Source organism: Chroicocephalus ridibundus, chromosome 8 (assembly GCF_963924245.1).
Source record: "Chroicocephalus ridibundus chromosome 8, bChrRid1.1, whole genome shotgun sequence".
NCBI classification, from domain to species: Eukaryota; Metazoa; Chordata; class Aves; order Charadriiformes; family Laridae; genus Chroicocephalus; species Chroicocephalus ridibundus.
In genome coordinates, this window is record NC_086291.1 from 3,453,300 (window position 1) to 3,471,126 (window position 17,827).

Here is a 17,827-nt window from a genome sequence, read left to right on the forward strand (position 1 = left end):
TTCTTTCTAGGGCTTGCCATGGAACTTTATACTCCCATCCTTTACACGACTGCAGAAAGGCATTTCCTGCTCTCTCCTAAGTATTTCCTGTATTCAAAATCCCAAGGCTAAGCACGTCTCTGTGTGACCTCTAGCCTTTTTCCATGTTTACTTTTCAGCCGTGCAAGTGTCTGCGCCTTGTTTCACTTCTGAAGCAGTTTACGCTGCTTGCCGCTCATCTGGGAGCTGCTGCAGGGAGAGGGGATAGCTCTTGGCCATTTTGCTTACTATCAACAAGAAGAGAGTTTTCTGTAGTGATGCTGGAGTCTGGGTAGATTATCTAGCTAGCAGCAAAACCTGTATTCCTTTCTCACTGTATGTCTTTAGGCAGGAGTTGTTAATGCGTAGAAAAATATCCCAGAAAAATATCCCAGATTGAATGCTTGGGAAATATCCCAGATTGAGAGAATCTTCCCTCATGGTCTCATTTGCAACTTGCAGGGCAAGAAAGTATTTGAAAGAATGAACAGTCTGACATTCAAGAAGTCGAAAGACATGAGAGCCAAACTTGAAGAAGCCATTTTGGGAAGCATAGGGGCAAGGCAGGAAATGGTCCGAAGAAGCAGAGGACAGCTAGGTAAGTAACGTCTTCTGGGCTGTCCCCTTTTTCCAAAAGCTGCTACTCCCGTCACCAACAATTACTTGCACCCGTCTGTGGTGTGGAATACTACCCATCAACACGTTCAGGCAAAGGGGCCCCTGGAAAAAGCTGTTTGCAGTTTGCAGCATACTTCACTGGGTCTGCAAAATCTCTATGCTTTTCCTAAATAACCTGCCTGTAGATGGAACTTACATCTACAGGCAGTTTGTTACTTGATTGCTTTTGTGTACGTGTGATCACGTCTCATTTATGGGGTGTTCTTGCCTGAACTGCTTCCAGTGTGGCATCTTTCAGGGCCACCTTCTAGTATGTCCTGTGGAAGGATCAGAGTGGAAAACAAACGGCCTGGTCTTGCTGTGATAGCTCTGAAAACTTAATAATAAGGCTTGAAATAGCCAGTAGTTGGAGTCACAAGCACCTTCGGATGATTTTTGCTTGTTGTGTTGTTTGGGAGGAAGGACAGCCCAGGGGTTAGGACAAGAATCATAACTTTGGCTTCGTCACCTACTCTGCCAGTCATTGTGGGCTGAGCTGAGTAAATATTTTAGAGCCATAATTAATGAATCACTTCAGAGAAATGGGGACCTTTGTATTTCTTTTCTTAATCTGGCCCGATTGCCTTTATTACTTGAAATTCCCCTGCCCTCCCAGCAGTGAGAATAAAGATGTAAAAAAGACTGTGAGGTAGGAATGCGGGTCTCGGCACCACCCTGAGAACATTACTGTGTGACAGCTGGGGACAGCAATGTCAGACTGCTGAGAATTGCCACGTCCAGGCTCCTTATATAGTCCAGGGAAGGTGCTTCTCTTACCAGCCCTGATAGCTACCTCCCTCATTTGAGTATCTCAGCCGCCTCTCTCCATTAGCTCTGCGATAACGGAGCGTGTGCTGGCGTGTGGCAGCTCACAAACGCACAAAGTGGTCTGCGTTGCTGATTGCTCTCTTGCATACAAAGCCGCTGCAAGAGAAGTTGCCTCTCATGCCACTCAGCAGGGACAGAATTAGGGGTGAGTGCCACAGCCTTGGGCTCTAAGAAGTCATAATTAGCTGTCACCTCTCACTTGTGAACAAATCTAGAGTTGCTACCCATGCGAAAAAATTAGCATTAGATGACTGCTGTTGTTTTAATATTATCCCGCAGAGAGAAGTCCTTCTGGGAGTGCGTTTGGAAGTCAAGAGAATTTGAGATGGAGAAAGGATATGACTCACTGGCGTCAAAACACAGAAAAGCTTGACAAGTAACTCTGCCTTATCCTTCTACGTTAACAATGTGACAGTGCCTGTGAGAACGCAGGGTCTCTCTCCCCGTAGAAGGTCAATGGCATCAGTCCACTTTGCTCTCGTGTGAGCAGGTTTGGGGCCTCAGTTGGAACAGGGCTGGTGGTGTGCAAAGAGCTTTTAGTCCAACACTGCCCTGTCTAACTCTTCGCTTTTCCACTGGCCCTTGCTTTCTTAGATTTTACAATGAGATTTAAAGAGACTGGTACCATCCATTACCTTCTTAAAACGCTGTAGTAAGCTGTAATTTAGAGAGAAGATCCATTAACAGTGTTCACAGATAGCATATATATCTCATGGCATATTTCCTTTATTCCATAAGAGCATTCTGGAGTTGTCAAAGCTCGCTTTCCTTTCCTGCCCTAATCCATCACTTTGATTGTTTTTCCACATGTGCTGTGCTTTTAGAAGCCACAAACCAGCCAGGTACTGTAGCATTGGTGTGCAGTCCTTCTAAATCGCCATTTTGTACATCTGCAGACTCAATCATCACAGCGTTGTTTGTGATGCTTGGCAGAAGTTTTCAGTGTGTGTGTGCAACTGATTGGAATGAGCTCTTTTTGCTTATTACACCCGTTTCCTTTAAAATGCCCTCTCTTGATGTGGTTTAATCTGGAGGGCTCAGGAGTTGTGTTTGAGCTTTGCTGTGCACGTTTTCTGTTTCCTCAAATTGCTACCTGCAGACTCCATCCTCCCAGCAAAATAAATGTTCCTAATCCTAGGAAGGCGATCTCAGCCCAACTAAAGCTCTGAAGAAACTGGAGATTGGGGTCCTCAGAGCCCAGGTGGAGGGCAGGCCAAATTTTACCCTTGAAGACATTGACGCTTCCTGAAGTTGAAAGTACATCTTCACAGCTTCTAATTGCTTTGTCCGACACAAGAATGTAATCTCTTGTTATGTCAAGGAGTGACTTCTTGTCTGAGACCCCAGTCCCGTTGAGGTATTGGGAAAGCCAAGTGACCGGTGTGTTTCGACCTACTAATGAAGTGATGTAGGGATAAATTTCACCTTGGCACAACTCCAGCTCTGTGGACAAAGTTACACCAGATTAAAATTTGGCCTGAAGAACTCATCAGTTCACTGCCGGCACTGGGTCTGAGTCCTCTCCTCTTCCCAGGAGGACCTCATGCACATGCTGTGGAGTACCTTGATGGTCAAAGGATGGTATCTCGCCCCACAAAATAACCTGCTTAGATAACTCTACAGACCTGCTTTTTAACCCATACTTGCTTACTGTGACCTGGGTCCATCGCACTCCGCTCCTGTGGCACTGCAAGTGTGTCCTGCATGTGTAGGTAGAGTCTGGCCCTTTGAAACCTAATAAGCAAGGCTTTTCGCACCAAGAATTGTGCACAGCTAATTGCAGGTGGTATTATTTTATGCAGATGATATTATTTTATGTGAGGCCAGGCCCCAAGCCTTCATATTGTGGAGCCTGAAGAGTAGATAATGAGCGTGTGACCCAGCTCCCAGAGGAAGCAGAGTGTGGCAGGGGAGGGTTGCTGCAATACAGGTCCCAGAGCCGAGGCAGCTGCCGTCCCCTTTGGTGTGTATTTTGCTTGGATTTTGTCAGTTCCCATGGGTCACACTCCCGCTGTGATTTGGCCTGGCATGAGTCTGTTGGAGGTGGCACCTGTGGTAGGACAGGCCGTAGCTGGGCTCTTTAAATATACTGCTGGATCTTTGCCAAATGCAGCTCGTGCCACTGAAATTAGGTGGTTGCTGCTGAATTGCTGGGGCCACCGGCGTGAGTGGGTGCATGAACTTTGTGAGCCTTTCCAGGAAAGTGAGTGCCTGGCATATACCAGCAAAATTGTGCCCTTTTTTTTTTTTTTTTTTTTTTTTTCCCTTGGAAAGGAAGATATTCTTCGAGAACTGTAATATAATGTAGCTTAAACGGAGAAAGGCTGCACCCTCACAGTACGTGCTCTGTGCTGCAACCAGTCTAGCTGCTGGGATCAACGGCGCAGATCTACAAGCTCGTGTGGCACCACCTTGTGTCCATGGCCTATAACATAAACCCATACCTTCTGTTCCTGGTCGTGCTGTTGCATGCCTAATGTTGCTACTAAACCAGTTTCGAGTTGGACTTTGATTCTAAACTGTTGCCGTGTTCCTGGGAGAGTAAGGAGGTGTCAGAAAGTAGTGTGAGCTCTCCTAGCATGATGAACGTAAATCCTGTGTAAGTTTGTTTATGTAAAAAAAACAAGTCTTCCTGTCCTTTTAATGGATGCATTGAAATATCCTTGTAGTGTTGTCCAGTAATAAATATAGGCATTGTGACTGGGGGTTTTCCTGCTAATGTGAAAATTTTTTTTGACTGGAAAACAGGTAGGTCTACTTCTTAATCAGAAATTAATTTTACTGCTTTCTTTTCTCTGATTAGATCGAGGGCAGAGATAGAACATGAGGCACTTATTGATGGAAATCTTGCAACGGAAGCGAATCTGATTATTTTGGATACACTAGAGATAGTTGTACAGGTAAGGATGATAAGAAAATACGAGATGTAACAGCATTACGATCACCCGGCCTGGCAGCATTTTGTTAAACAAAACCTTCCCGCCGGTCTTAACCGCCTGAATGCCGTCAGAACTGTTCAACTCCCCCGCTGCAGCAGGAAGGGTGGTCATAACCTCTCCTAATCCTTGGCCTGTAACGATCTGGTTTTACGTTGCAGTAGTTTCCTTCAGGCTGTTTGAAAGCTGTTCCCTTTTTGCAGTGTAAGAAGTGGTTGTTCAAAAACTCAGTAATGAACTATAAAAATTTCCAAGCCCTATTCTAACTCATTCCTCTAGTTCTTCCCAAAGCTGCCTCGAGTCATTGGCTTCCAGGTCACCATCCTGTATCCATGCTTAATTTGCACTGGGCAGGAAAGCTTCCAGGTTTCTGTGTGCGCAGCCCAGCTATTTCCACACTCCCCACAGATGAGCGAGGACAGGACACACGGCAGTTTTGTCCCCTGTTTTCAGTACAAATGAAACCTGGGCACGGGCTGGAAGCGGGCAGTAGCAGACTTACCAGAGCTGCCTCTGAGCTGCAGAGAGACCCAGGAATCTCAAAGGTTGCACCTTCCACCTGAACAAATCCACCTGGAGGCCAGCTACAGACTTCCCCTCTAGTAGAACAAGATCCCCAAAGGTCAGAGCCTCATTGGGTGGAAAGCACCATCGTTCCACTGGCTTTAGCGCATGGGTCAGGTTTGCATTACCTGGGGGCTGATTCAGTAATGTGACTGTTTCGCCGGCCCAGCTGAGTGGGTAATTTCTCCATGCCAAAGGGCTTTTCAGCGGAGTTGTTCTCTCTCTTACACACGCACCCAAACACACAGGGGAGGTTAATTTTTGCTCATGCAACTCTTTTACTTTTGACTGCAGACTGTTTCTGTGACGGAGTCCAAAGAGAGTATCCTGGGCGGAGTGCTGAAAGTGCTTCTGCACAGCATGGCCTGCAACCAAAGTGCACTTTATCTCCAGCACTGCTTCGCCACACAGAGGGCTTTGGTTTCAAAGGTGAATTCTCTGCGGATGCTATTATATATCCTGAGCGGCGCTGATGGAGGATGGGGCTGTTTTCTTCCTTGCACTTCACCAGGCATTTATTATTTTGTGCAGTATGACCTTTCAGCAAGTGTGGTCTGGGGGTTGATAAAACACGACTGGTTTTCGTGATCAGTACCCATATTTCTGCATTCTGGGTTTGACGGCAGCATGCAAAGGTACAGTTTGGTGTGGGTTCCTGCTGGCCGGCAGTAAGTGGGCAGAGGCACCTAGACAGCATGGAGTACAAAGCACAGGTGGAATTTAAGCTGTATGAAATTCACTTAAAATGGATTTGTTTTACTGGGCCCATAATTTAAACAATTTCCTAGTTTCTGGAGGTATACTGGGAAAAGCTTGAAGTTTCAAGCCTGAGTTTTTGGACCTGGTGTAAATCAGTCTAAGACTGTAGATCTAGGAGCAAGTGGGGGTAGGTAAAATGAGTTGCCTTACAGTGCTACTAGGGAGTCTGCTTTTGCCTTACTGTAAAACTGAATTGATTCAAATTAGCATCATTCCCCTCAAAACAGAGGGGATTGGACTTCCTCTAATGCCAGGGTGTGCTCCTTGCTGAGGATTGCCCTGGCCTTTTTGTCTGAGCGCTTGTTCCCGTCTGTCCAAGCACTAATGTTCTCATGTGCTGCTTTTTCTAGTTCCCTGAGCTGCTGTTTGAAGAAGAGACTGAGCAGTGTGCAGATCTGTGCCTGAGGCTCCTGAGACACTGTAGCAGCAGTATCAGCACGATACGGTCGCATGCGAGTGCCTCTCTTTACCTTCTGATGAGGCAAAACTTTGAGATTGGGAACGTGAGTATCCTGCTGCACTTCACAGAATCACAGAATGGTCAGGGTTGGAAGGGACCTCTGGAGATCATCCCGTCCAACCCCCCGGCCAGAGCAGGGTCACCCAGAGCAGGTGGCACAGGAACGCGTCCAGGCGGGTTTGGAATGTCTCCAGAGACGGAGACTCCACCACCTCTGTGGGCAGCCTGTGCCAGGGCTCTGCCACCCTCAAAGGAGAGAAGCTTTTCCTCATGTTGAGATGGAATTTCCCGCGTTCCAGTTTGTGCCCATTGCCCCTTGTCCTGTCGCTGGACACCACGCAAAAGAGTCTGGCCCCATCGTCTTGCCACCCTCCCTTTGGATATTGATCAGCATTGCTGAGATCCCCTCTCAGTCCGCTCTTCTCCAGCTGAACAGCCCCAGGGCTCAGCCTTTCCTCAGCACAGAGGTGCTCCAGTCCCTTCATCATCTCCGTAAGGTTATGCATTAGGTTATAACATATAAACTGGCTGGGGACTGCTGGATGCAGCTCTCTGAGGAACGACTGAGGAAGCTGGGGTTGTTTAACCTGGAGAAGAGGAGGCTGAGGGGAGACCTTATCACCCTCTACAACTACCTGAAAGGAGGTTGCAGAGAGATGGGGGCTGACCTCTTCTCCCTGGTGACAAGTGATAGGACAAGAGGAAACGGGTTCAAATTACGTCAGGGCAGGTTTAGATTGGATATTAGGAAACATTTTTTCACTGAAAGGGTTATTAAACATTGGAATAGGCTGCCCAGGGAGGTGGTGGATTCACCATCCCTGGAGGTGTTTAAAAAAAGGGTAGATGTGGTACTTAGGGACACGGTTTAGAAGTGGTTTTTGTCAGGGTAGGTTAATGGTTGGACTTGAAGGTCCCTTCCAACCTCAGCGATTCTATGATTCCATGATTCTATGATTCTCTGTGTTCCTGTGGGAGAAAGGCTGTTGGAGAGCTTACCATCGAAACGAGTATGCAGTGCCTCCCACTGTTGGTCGGTGCACAGCAGGAGTGTCCAGTCTCCAGCCTGACCTGTACGCCCAGAATCGCTTTGCAGGGAAGCTGCCCCTTGCGTTGGCTTATAGAGAGATGCCTAGAATATCCACTGCAAGAGCTTCCCAGCCTGTCGGTTTGGAAGGTCTGCATACACTTCGGGTTGGACAGTGTGCGCTTGGGGGGCTGTTTGGAGGAACTCCCCTCTGCCTTGCGTTCGCACACCTCTAGGTGAGAGCAGAAGCAGCCACACAGCCCTTTCTGGGGCACAGCTAGTATGTGTGTCCTTCCTGAATGGGCTCTGTTAGTGGAGGTGAGTTAGCAATCTGTCTTCATTCATATCTTACCTCTAATTATACCTTAGCTTGACTCACCCATGCGCACTTTAAATTGTCAAGAAAATACCCGGACTTAACTCTTCCAGTTGGTACTTTGCAGGCAGCGATGTAGGTGTGTATCGCTCCTCCAGACATCTCTGTTGACACTGCTTTGGTTACAGTCCCCCACGGTGAGCAGCAGAACTGGAGGGACACACTGGTTCTGGCCCAGGGACTGTTGGTGGATTGATAGCAATGAGTTAACGGTGACTCCAGTTTTTAGGCTGGACCAAACCAAAAGCAAGCGTCTAGAATGAAGACTGTATTCACGAGAGGGAGTTACGCATCATCCTGTTCAGGGTGCTTGAGAGAAGAGCAGGGAGAAGGAGAGAAAACTAAAAATTTGCAGGATAACCTTCACCTGGAATTTAATAATGCTGTCATCAGATTATGAAGTCAGCAGCACCAGAGGTTTACCGTAGCCACTGCTCTGTGGCAGTCCTGTTCACAAAACTTGTCTTTTTTTGTATCAGGTGTCTGTCAGGAGGAGGGTGCAATGACCAGAGCACTGATGGTGCAGCAGACCGTTGCAGCATCTCCAGGTTGTTGAAATGTAATAACAATTTCTCTGCTGCAGAACTTTGCCAGAGTGAAAATGCAGGTGACCATGTCGCTCTCATCCCTGGTGGGGACATCCCAGAACTTCAATGAGGAATTTTTGCGACGTTCCCTGAAGACTATTTTGACGTATGCTGAAGAAGATCTGGAACTTAGGGAGACGACGTTTCCTGATCAGGTAAGAGAAATCAGGTAAAAGAAAAGTAATGGTAGTTCATTAACAATCTGTTCTTAAACCTCCATCTATAGCTGGAATTTGCATGTATTCCCTGAAGGAGGTAATTGGTTTTTTGTATCACCTATGTACATAAAACTCAGGTTCCCGATTATTTCTGACACCAAGGTTCAGACACACAAAGGTTCAGAGTGACTGTGGTCCAGACGTAGTATGTGGCTCAAATCCCGTTGCCAGTTCATGACAGCAGTATATTTTTTACAGGTCCAGGACCTGGTGTTCAACCTCCATATGATCCTCTCCGACACAGTTAAAATGAAGGAGCACCAGGAAGATCCAGAAATGCTGATTGACCTGATGTACAGGTAGAGTTTATAACCATTGCACTGTAGGGACGGTAGATGTCAGTGCTCCGCAGGGTGTCAGTGCTCCGCTTCCTGTATTTAGAGTGGGAGGTATTGTATTGCTGTTAACTTTGATTACTTGTTTTTTATTAGCAATTACTTTACTTTAAACTTAAACCTGTTTTGCACTGCTTGCCATGATTCACATTTCCCCTGAAACCAACACAGCTGCTTCTCTTTGCTTTTGGACTCAGATGATGCATATTTGAGCCCTTTTAGAGCTTGGTTTTGGAGCAGTTCTTGGTCTTAGTGCTCATGGACCAACATGGACCTGTCTGTTGTGCTTGAATGTGGTGTTCATAGGTTTTGTTTGGCATTTATGTAGCTTATCTTGGATAAAAGCAGTTTCCATTCCCCAGAAGTCTCTGACAATCTCATCCTCCACCTGAGTAAAGGCAACTCTCCCTGCTTGCATCAGGGAAAACTTAAGGACCTGCTTGCACAAAAGGCTTTTTTTGTGGTGGTACATATGATGGTCTCCATATAAAAAATATATTCCAGAGCCATGTTAAGATCCCAGCTACCAAATTGCATGGTGTTATCTGCACGAATGGTCCTGAAGGCTTCTTACAAGGCAGCAAAGATTTTGTCGTAAGCAACCAGGCAGATCTGCTGAGATTATCCCACATCTTTGGCATACTACCAGTCTTCAAGCGAAATATGAGTTTTGTCAAGAGCTTCAGCAGTCACCCACAAAATCACTCTGCCACCAGGGAGTAGCTGCAGGTGCTTCCCCACCACTACCTGGCTCAGAAATCTATAAGTCATTTAGGGTAACTTTCCATCTAGATAGCTGCTTATTTCATGTGTTTCTACACAGCCTGGCACTGAGGGTGGTTGTTATTGAAGCAGAAGTAACTAAATACTAATAAAGAGGTTTTCTTTTCCATTAGGATTGCAAAGGGCTATCAGAATTCCCCTGACCTGCGCCTGACGTGGCTGCAGAACATGGCTGGAAAGCACTCCGAGAGGAGCAATCACGCCGAATCAGCCCAGTGCCTGGTCCACTCTGCAGCCTTGGTGGCTGAATATCTAAGCATGCTGGAAGACCGAAAATACCTCCCCGTAGGGTGTGTTACATTTCAGGTAGGAGTTGTCCTCCATAATGTATTTTTGGGTTTTGTCATCTGCTGCTGAGATACCGACTATCTCCGTGTGCCAGGTATTAGCGTGCCTACGTACTCATACTGCACTTACTGTTTGGTTTGATCTAACCAGTTTGTAGTGGGTGCAGTTGATGAAAGTAGTTCCCGTGACTAGTAATGTTAATCAGGACAATACTAAGTAGAGCAAACAAGCACGTACGTAGCTTTGAACGTGGAGGTAGTCCAGTCTAGTTAGCTTAAGCACGTGCTGAAGTATAGTGCTGGTTCAGAAGGAAATTAAATAAAATGCATGTGAGAGCTGCCTCTTTAAAAATATTAGCATTTCAAAGTAGTGAGAGTTTTGAATGTTGTTTAAATTGAGTAAAAGTATTTTGTCTACATTATATCTCCATAGAACATATCTTCTAATGTTTTGGAAGAGTCAGCAGTTTCTGATGATGTTGTATCACCAGATGAAGAAGGTATCTGTTCTGGAAAGTATTTTACAGAAGCTGGTCTGGTGGGATTGCTGGAACAGGCTGCAGCATCTTTCTCCATGGTAGAAGACTTTAATTTCTTTACCTATCTTTTTCACCAATCTTATACTGAGGCGCAATATGAGGGAAAATGTTTTCTCTATGCATAACTCTGTTGTAACCACTTGATTTGCATGGAGCATTGGGAGCTTTAGTTGTTCAAGGCAGCTCAGTTTGTCCTCTGGGGTAAACTGTGCAAAGAACGGGAGCTGGGACCAAGAGGCCTTTGTGTGTTTCCAGTGTCTTCCACTTCAACACCGCACATTTGGGCGCTCACAACAGTAAAGAAAGGCTGTAATGTTGTTCCTCCTCTTCAGAAAGAGTGGGCTGAGAGCTTTATGTGAGCGATGTTAATGAGCTGGTAGTAGCGTATCCATCAGAAACCAAGGAAAGTGAGTGAATTATTTCCCGCAACACAATATGAAACGTCATTCAGCGGGTTAAAGTACAAGCAGCAATAACGCCAGAGCAAAGAGCTTGAACCCCAGCTGTGGGCTGGCTAAACCGTGCGATGCCGTGTTGCTGCCCAAACCGTGCGATGCCGTGTTGCTGCCCGTGAGGGGCTGGATCCCCTCCCTTAGAGACATCCTAAGGAAACTTCACAAAGCCCATCTCATGGAGTGCCAAAAGTTGGATGTCGGAGTCACTTAGATTGAAGATGCACTAAATAGAACGAGCTGTACTGTGCCCTTAAGCTTCCCATTTCATTCCCATAGATTTGGTTAGGATCCTGTTTAGCTTGTTGTGCTCTTGTGCATATATCCATCCAAAATGCCCCAGTTTTGATTCTGTTAATGATCTCATTTATAAGTAGCAACGTATAATGCAGTAGGCTCTTGATTCCAAAGCCGACTGGGGATTTTATTTCATTCCATTCGCATATGGGTGTATTTTAAGAAAAGGTGCTGATTACGTCACAGTGCCACCTTTTCATTTTGCAGTTTTATAATTTAGATGCTGGTGGTATGTATCATTCTTGCTGTTGAATTGATGGAGCAATCTGATGGACCTTATTTTTGTAGGCTGGCATGTATGAAGCAGTTAATGAGGTTTACAAAGTCCTTATTCCTATTCATGAAGCTAATAGAGATGCCAAGAAGCTATCTACTATTCATGGTAAACTCCAAGAAGCATTCAGCAAGATTGTTCACCAGGTAATGATTTGAATTTTCAGCTGCAGTGGGAATTGTGAAGAAACTTCAAATGCTCAGTGCAAATAAAAACTACTTGTTAGGGAAAAAACATTTTAATCAGATTACACGAGAATTGTCAAATGGTGATCCACGGTAAATGCAAGGATCGCCAACAGGATTTTTTCTCTCTGGACATTTAACATGAGAAACATGAGAGACATCACATACCAAGTTTCGTTGTAACTTTAGAAATATCCAAGAGTTAAAAACTCCAATCATCTGTCAGTTTATCCTTTCAGATGTTTATTTTAACCTGTGTTTTGCATGCTGTATTTCTGGGAAAAACACTGTATCTTGCCTTTAGCCTGGTAGGTAATGTTCAGAAATGTTGGGTTTTTATTTGTCTGTTCATATGGTGGATAAATAATTGAAGGAACCTTTCTAAACTTAGATGGTGCAAACCCCACCGGCTCAGGTGCTGAGCATTTGCTGAGAGACATCAGAAGTTATCAACCCTCACAAAGCTCAACCGACCTCAGCTAAGCAGGAGACGAGGGCACTTGGCAACTCTTAAGAAGCACGTGTTACCTTCTAGGAGAGGCCCGTGGGGTGCATGCCTTTCCATCAGGGCAGGCTAGCACTCGGCAGACCCTCCTCTGGTACATGCCAGTGCTACTCTGAGCCCCCCACCCCAACCAGCTTTCTGGGCATGGGCTGCTGGGTCCGTCGTTTGGCTGTTGGTGTGCTTACCCTTATGCTGCCATCAGCTGCTCAGTAGATGTTGATTAGCACATAGATTCCATGGGATCCAGCTGAGGGTCTGGTGGTTTTCTCCATGTCCTGGCATTGCCAGATTCCCGAGGTTAAGTGCATGGATAGAGGACAATCATTGAGTGTCTTTCTAGGCCAGAGAAGGCCGTTTTGGATGCATGATGACTTACAATCATTGAAACCATTTCAGGTTTATGATACCTTACATTGATCGTCATGTTTTGGCCTTTGAAACTTTTTTTTTTGGTTTCTGTGACATGCGCTTTTTACTTTTTATTACACAGAGTACTGGCTGGGAGGTAGGTAACTCCATTTTAGTTAGTAAAGAACACTAATAGATTTTTCAGATGACTCACGCCAACGCTTGCCCACATGTGCTAGTTGTGGGTATTTCTGTTGCTGTCTGCTGTTAAAACAATTCATTAACCAAAGAAATACCAATAAACCGATTGTGGATGTAGTAGGAAAATCTTCGTAAGAAGCTGTAGGTAGTGCATGGATGCTGATGTGTTCCACTAATGAGGTTCTTTGGTGAATGAGCCACTGTATCATCACTAGTTTGTTTTTATAATTTGTTTATATTTCTTTTCATCAGCATTGACACAGAATATCATCCCTTCATACCATATTTTCACCCCACCCACAGGGGTCGATTTAAGCAATAATGCTCAGAGGTGCTGAAACACAAAACCGGTCTACTGCACGCGCAGACCGTGTCTCAGAGGATAGGCTGCTTCCTTCTGTTCATTTAAGAGCAATCAGTTTGTTACGTAGCTGTTTGCCGGGCAGTAAAAGACCTCGGTTGCGTTAACTGGAGTCAGTTGTGCTTTTCAGGCTGTTTGCTCACATTTCTACAACGTACACCATGAGAACCGCACATTTGGATTAAAAATAGACAAAGCAGTCGGCTTCATCCGCAGTGGCACACAGCACAGCGAGTTTGATAACTGGGGCCCTAGTCCAGTCGACACACTGGGTACATGAGCGTCGAGAAGGCTCAGAAGACGTCTTAAATGTTTTATGAATATGGTGTTATATTATTTGGTTAATCTTTAGCTGTCCGGTTAATCTCTGCTTTTCTGTGAATCAGGCAATTCGGTATGGGCCATCTCACTCCACGTTTCCACCACAGGAGAGCATTTAAGGCCCCGCTTCCCAAATTGGGGCCAAGAACAAAGTTCTTTGGCATTGTGTGACGCAAATAATTTGAGCTGGTGATGTCTGAACGTCAGTTTTAAGTCCGGCCTGGCAAGAAATGAAATTCAGTAGCTTAAAAGTAACCCCTGACACTTAAGGGCTGGCCCTGTAAATCGTTTGCTTGTTCCTGTGAAAAGTCGGAGCAGATAAGGCGGGACAGCAATCCAGAGTACGTGTCCTAGGAGAGTCAATGAGCTGTGGTCAGTAGCCAACAAAGCTGACGGCCTGTGAGCATCTCTTTTGAGTCGTCTGCCCCTAAATCGACCCCTGAAGAAAATCCTGTCATTGGTTATGATTCTAACACCACTCAGTCATGTTTTACTGCATGGTAAAAGACAGCCATGGTTTCTGTTCTCGTCTGTCATCGTGCTCCTTCATTGCCACACTTTTTCTGATCTTTGTGCTTTGTAGCTTTCAGATTTGTTGCATGTTTTGCCCTTTTCCCCTTATTTTAAATACTTTAATTGATGCGCACCCTTTTTTATTTTGAAGTTTATTTGCTGCCAGTTTGCTGCTTGTTTGTTTTTTGAAATTTCCCTAATTAAATACTTTCTGTTTTCTCCTCTATCGCCCTGGTTGCTGACCCTCCTCCCCACTCTTACTATTGTCTGTTGTGGTAAGTTCCTACTTGCGGAATTTTTTCCCCCCCTTCCCTTCCCTTTCTCTTCCCCCTCCCCCTCCCCTTTTTGTTTTTTTTGTTTTACACTGTGGAACCCCCAATTTCATTTTACCAAAGAGCTATGCCAACAGCGGGACCCCCCCTCATGTCACAAGGAAAGTAGTATTGCCAACTACAAGCACCGAATGGCACCAGTGCATTTCTGAGACCTGCTGTAACATACCAAGCGGTGGGTTTTTCTGCTTGTGTGTTTTGTTCATTGAATAAATGTTCAGTTAATTCTTTTAGTTTACTTTCCAGTTAGGAAAGTTGTTAGGAAAAATCTTTTCATGCTATGCCACGAAAATTAAAAAAGGCTTTTTAAAGTGCGCAGGGTGAGGTTGCCATCGAATAGCGGGACTCCAGGAGCTGGTGGTACTTTCAGAACATCAATATTGGAAGACTTGTAATAGTTGGCAACACTGCAGAGGCCCTTGGGTTAAAATTTAGCAAGAAAATAACAATGCTCAGTTTGGTAAAGATGGTTGGATTTTGCATTCTGCGCAGTGTGTATGAAAGAGTCGCTTTTATTCCTACATACTCCGGGCTGACTCTGCCTTCAGGCAGCTGCTCGGTGTAGGTGAAGAAAGCGGATGATACTCCTGCCTCTGATTTTTCAAGTATTGTTGGCAAAGCTTTTTGTGTGCGTGCAAGAGATAACTCTTAAAACTTTATTCCCAGCAATTTTGAAAGGTATTTACCATGCATAATAACAAATCATGAACCTTCATAAATCATGGTGGCTGTTATCTGCTCTGCCAGTTCTGTAATGGCTATTCAGTGTTCACCTTCATTCTCTTCTCCTCCCAAAGACCTATTATTTTTCATAAAATAATAGGAGATAAAATGCTTTTAATAATTTCTCCCTCATATCTGCATTTTTAGCTCTTTTCAGAAACAAGACCATGGAGTATTTTTAAGTTATTTTTCTTGTTTTCAGTACTGTAATTAGATAGACTTTGGTATTGGCTAAATTTCAATTGAAAGTACAGAGCCATCCTGTATTTTTAACGCCAGGCAAGAAATTGAGCTCTCCTCATCTCAGGGGGCTGGTAGCTACTGAATGGCTGTGTCAGGTATGGAAGGGACCGTAGATGTTTGCTCTCCCGGAGGAGTGTGTTTCCAGCCCTTTGCTTCCAGGTACAGATCCCCCAACATGAGTCACATTCGTGTCATGGCTGGTGGATCCAGGGCTTCGTGGGGGAGATGCTTCTGTCGCATGAGGGGCCAAGCAGTGCTCCTCACTGCTGGCTTTTCCCCCTGGGATCCTTGTGATAACTGAGTTTCAGCAACTGGATTTATCAGGAAAAGACAGTGCAGCTGGTCTTCATGCCCATGAAACAGGTATATAAGTTGGAAGCTGCTTTCACACAAAGGCACTGAATCTCACCGGGCTTCCCTGCTGCTACCATTCCTGGGACTTCCCAGAGCCCCATTACTCTTATTTCATGCATTTAGTAAATGCCACCAGAACTCCCTATTAATTAATGCTGATCAACAGACAGCGTTTTCTTCCTCACTCGCTGTTATTTTTACAGCAACGTAAATGTATGCTGCCTGTAACAGATAAGTGTCTGGGCAGATGTCCATGTGGCAGATACCTTGTGGGGATCAGGTTCTGCAAACACTTTGTAGCCTGAAAGTCATTCGCCAAGTAGGTAGGAAAAAACACGTGAGTTAGAAGAGCAGCAGCATGTCCTCCATCACTGGGGCCTGTCCTGTTCCCATGGGTTGGGGCAGGATCCCACCAAATTCCACATGGAGCATGTCCAGGCTCTGGCGTAAGGTTTGGGGAGATGTTTTGTATGGCAATTCCCTTTGGGCAGACATGGGAAATGCTTTGGGAAGGGAATCCTGGAATCACAGTCTTCTGACTAAAGTTAGGATTGAATTGAAAAAAAAAAATACCACAGGAAGCTGGAAATGCTGGGCGTCAAGGGAGTTCAGCATGGGTAGTATTGTCCAAAACTGTGGCTTTGGGAAGGTAGTGATGAGTAAATTAAGGGTTCAGTAGGGTGTTCGTTCCTGTATGGGTCCAGAGGGAAGGGCACTGGAGAAAGACAGTGGAGTCCAGGTGTTGCCAGATGGTACTTCCAATAAAACTTCCAATAGCTTTGCAGCTGGGGGTTACACCCTGGGAGGTGCTTCTGGGGATGGTGTGAAGAAACCCTGTGGTCTGTGCTGCCAGGTGGGGCTGGGTAAAAGCCCCTCTCTGGGGGAGCCGGGCTAGAGCAGGGGGTCCAAGGAGCCACCCGCGCCACATTAAGCATATGAGCAACTCTCGCTGCGACTCCTTGTTTTCTTAAGTGTGTCTACGCTCTTGCCAGAGCAGAGCTGATTAATTTTCTATCTGTCAGTGTCCCATGGTGAAGCCAAGATGTGACCCGTGGGTATTAAGCAAGGCTGCTGCTGGCTCTGGTCACTTCAGAGCTGGGCATCAAGGAGCTTTGCCCTCCTGAAGGCCCTTGGGGTGGGCAGCAGCCCTCGCCCCAAAAAGGCACAGCCCCGGCATGATGCTCCAGAGTGTCCTCCAGGCCAGGTGGTGGCATGTCGTGACAATGCTTTTTAGTCTCTGTAGTTTGCCTAAGGGTTTTTTTTATTTTAGTTTGGCTTATTCATCCTCTTTGCCTTCCATAGATTATGTTCACCATCACCATAAGATTTGCAAAATACTACCAAAAAAAAAAAATCATACATGGCAGTCAGGACATCTCTAAGTGCTGTTTGAAACCAAACACTAGCCCAGATTCAGAAACATTAAGCGTTGTGTACTACATCACACTTTCTCACGAGAGTAAAGGTGAACATTTTAGAGTTTCCTGCTGAAAGGCATTTCTGGTTTGTGCATGCAGCGTGAGTTTTTTTTAACAAAACCAAAGGTGTGATTTATTTTTAAAGCGTTTTTCTTTCTCTCTCTCTCTCTCTCTTAATCAGATTTTCTTCGTTACTTTTCCAGCAAAAATCTTTCTTGTTTCTCTACTTTTGTTGCATTTCTGGGCCAAATTCACCACTGGCTCAAATGGAAGCAGGTACATGATACAGTGGATTGCATCTGCTTTCACCAGGAGTGACTTTGGCCCTCCTCCGTACTAGACATTAGTTACTAGAAGAGAACGTAACACCCTCCAGTTGACATGCTATTTAAAAAGCACTTGCGTGTGTGTGTGTGTGAGTGAACTGGACATTGACTTGGGCCCAATCCTGCAATTACTTGCGAGTGGATGATGGGGGCTCCTGTGTGGGGACTTTTCGGGGGTGTCTGTGTGCTGCGGGCTCTCAGCAACTGGAAGTGCCCGTGTCTTTGCCTAAAGGGCATGGACCAAGCTAAGGGGTGTCTGCATAGGATTTGGAGAGCCTGAAATAATTACCCAAACGAAGGGATTTGCCTTTGACTGTTCCTCAGAGACGTCCAACACCTCCAGACTCCTCCTGGGGTGGGAAAAGTCATTGCAGGGTTGGGCTAATGGTCGTAACTGATCCATATAATTTCATGTTAGTTTATAATTTCATTGCTGCTAAATGCATTCATGCTGAGTTCCAGGTGTGTTTCTCTTTCCCTTCTTTCTTTCTGTTTTTTTTTTTCCCCTTTCTTTTTTAATTTCTTTTTTATATTGCATAACTTCAGGAGCCTGCCTGCAGCCATGCTTGGGGGTGTGCACGTCTCCACACTGAAATAACC

The 17,827-nt window shown here is 45.5% G+C and overlaps 1 protein-coding gene across 21 annotated transcripts in view; it reads left to right on the plus strand.

The window, feature by feature from the left end:
• DOCK7 (dedicator of cytokinesis 7) overlaps positions 1 to 17,827 on the plus strand; it is a 117,323-nt gene that overhangs the window by 91,358 nt on the left and 8,138 nt on the right. For 8 of the 21 annotated variants that reach the window (XM_063342737.1, XM_063342740.1, XM_063342748.1 and 5 more), the window contains 12 exons: positions 481 to 616; positions 1,783 to 1,879; positions 2,328 to 2,345; positions 4,307 to 4,403; positions 5,298 to 5,432; positions 6,113 to 6,265; positions 8,209 to 8,367; positions 8,629 to 8,729; positions 9,662 to 9,854; positions 10,269 to 10,412; positions 11,412 to 11,543; positions 12,578 to 12,592. In XM_063342737.1, coding sequence (XP_063198807.1) covers positions 481 to 616; positions 1,783 to 1,879; positions 2,328 to 2,345; positions 4,307 to 4,403; positions 5,298 to 5,432; positions 6,113 to 6,265; positions 8,209 to 8,367; positions 8,629 to 8,729; positions 9,662 to 9,854; positions 10,269 to 10,412; positions 11,412 to 11,543; positions 12,578 to 12,592 — 1,380 coding nt within the window. The remainder of the gene's footprint in view (positions 1 to 480; positions 617 to 1,782; positions 1,880 to 2,327; positions 2,346 to 4,306; positions 4,404 to 5,297; positions 5,433 to 6,112; positions 6,266 to 8,208; positions 8,368 to 8,628; positions 8,730 to 9,661; positions 9,855 to 10,268; positions 10,413 to 11,411; positions 11,544 to 12,577; positions 12,593 to 17,827) is intronic. The other 13 variants (XM_063342741.1, XM_063342757.1, XM_063342751.1 and 10 more) reach the window with 3 other exon arrangements.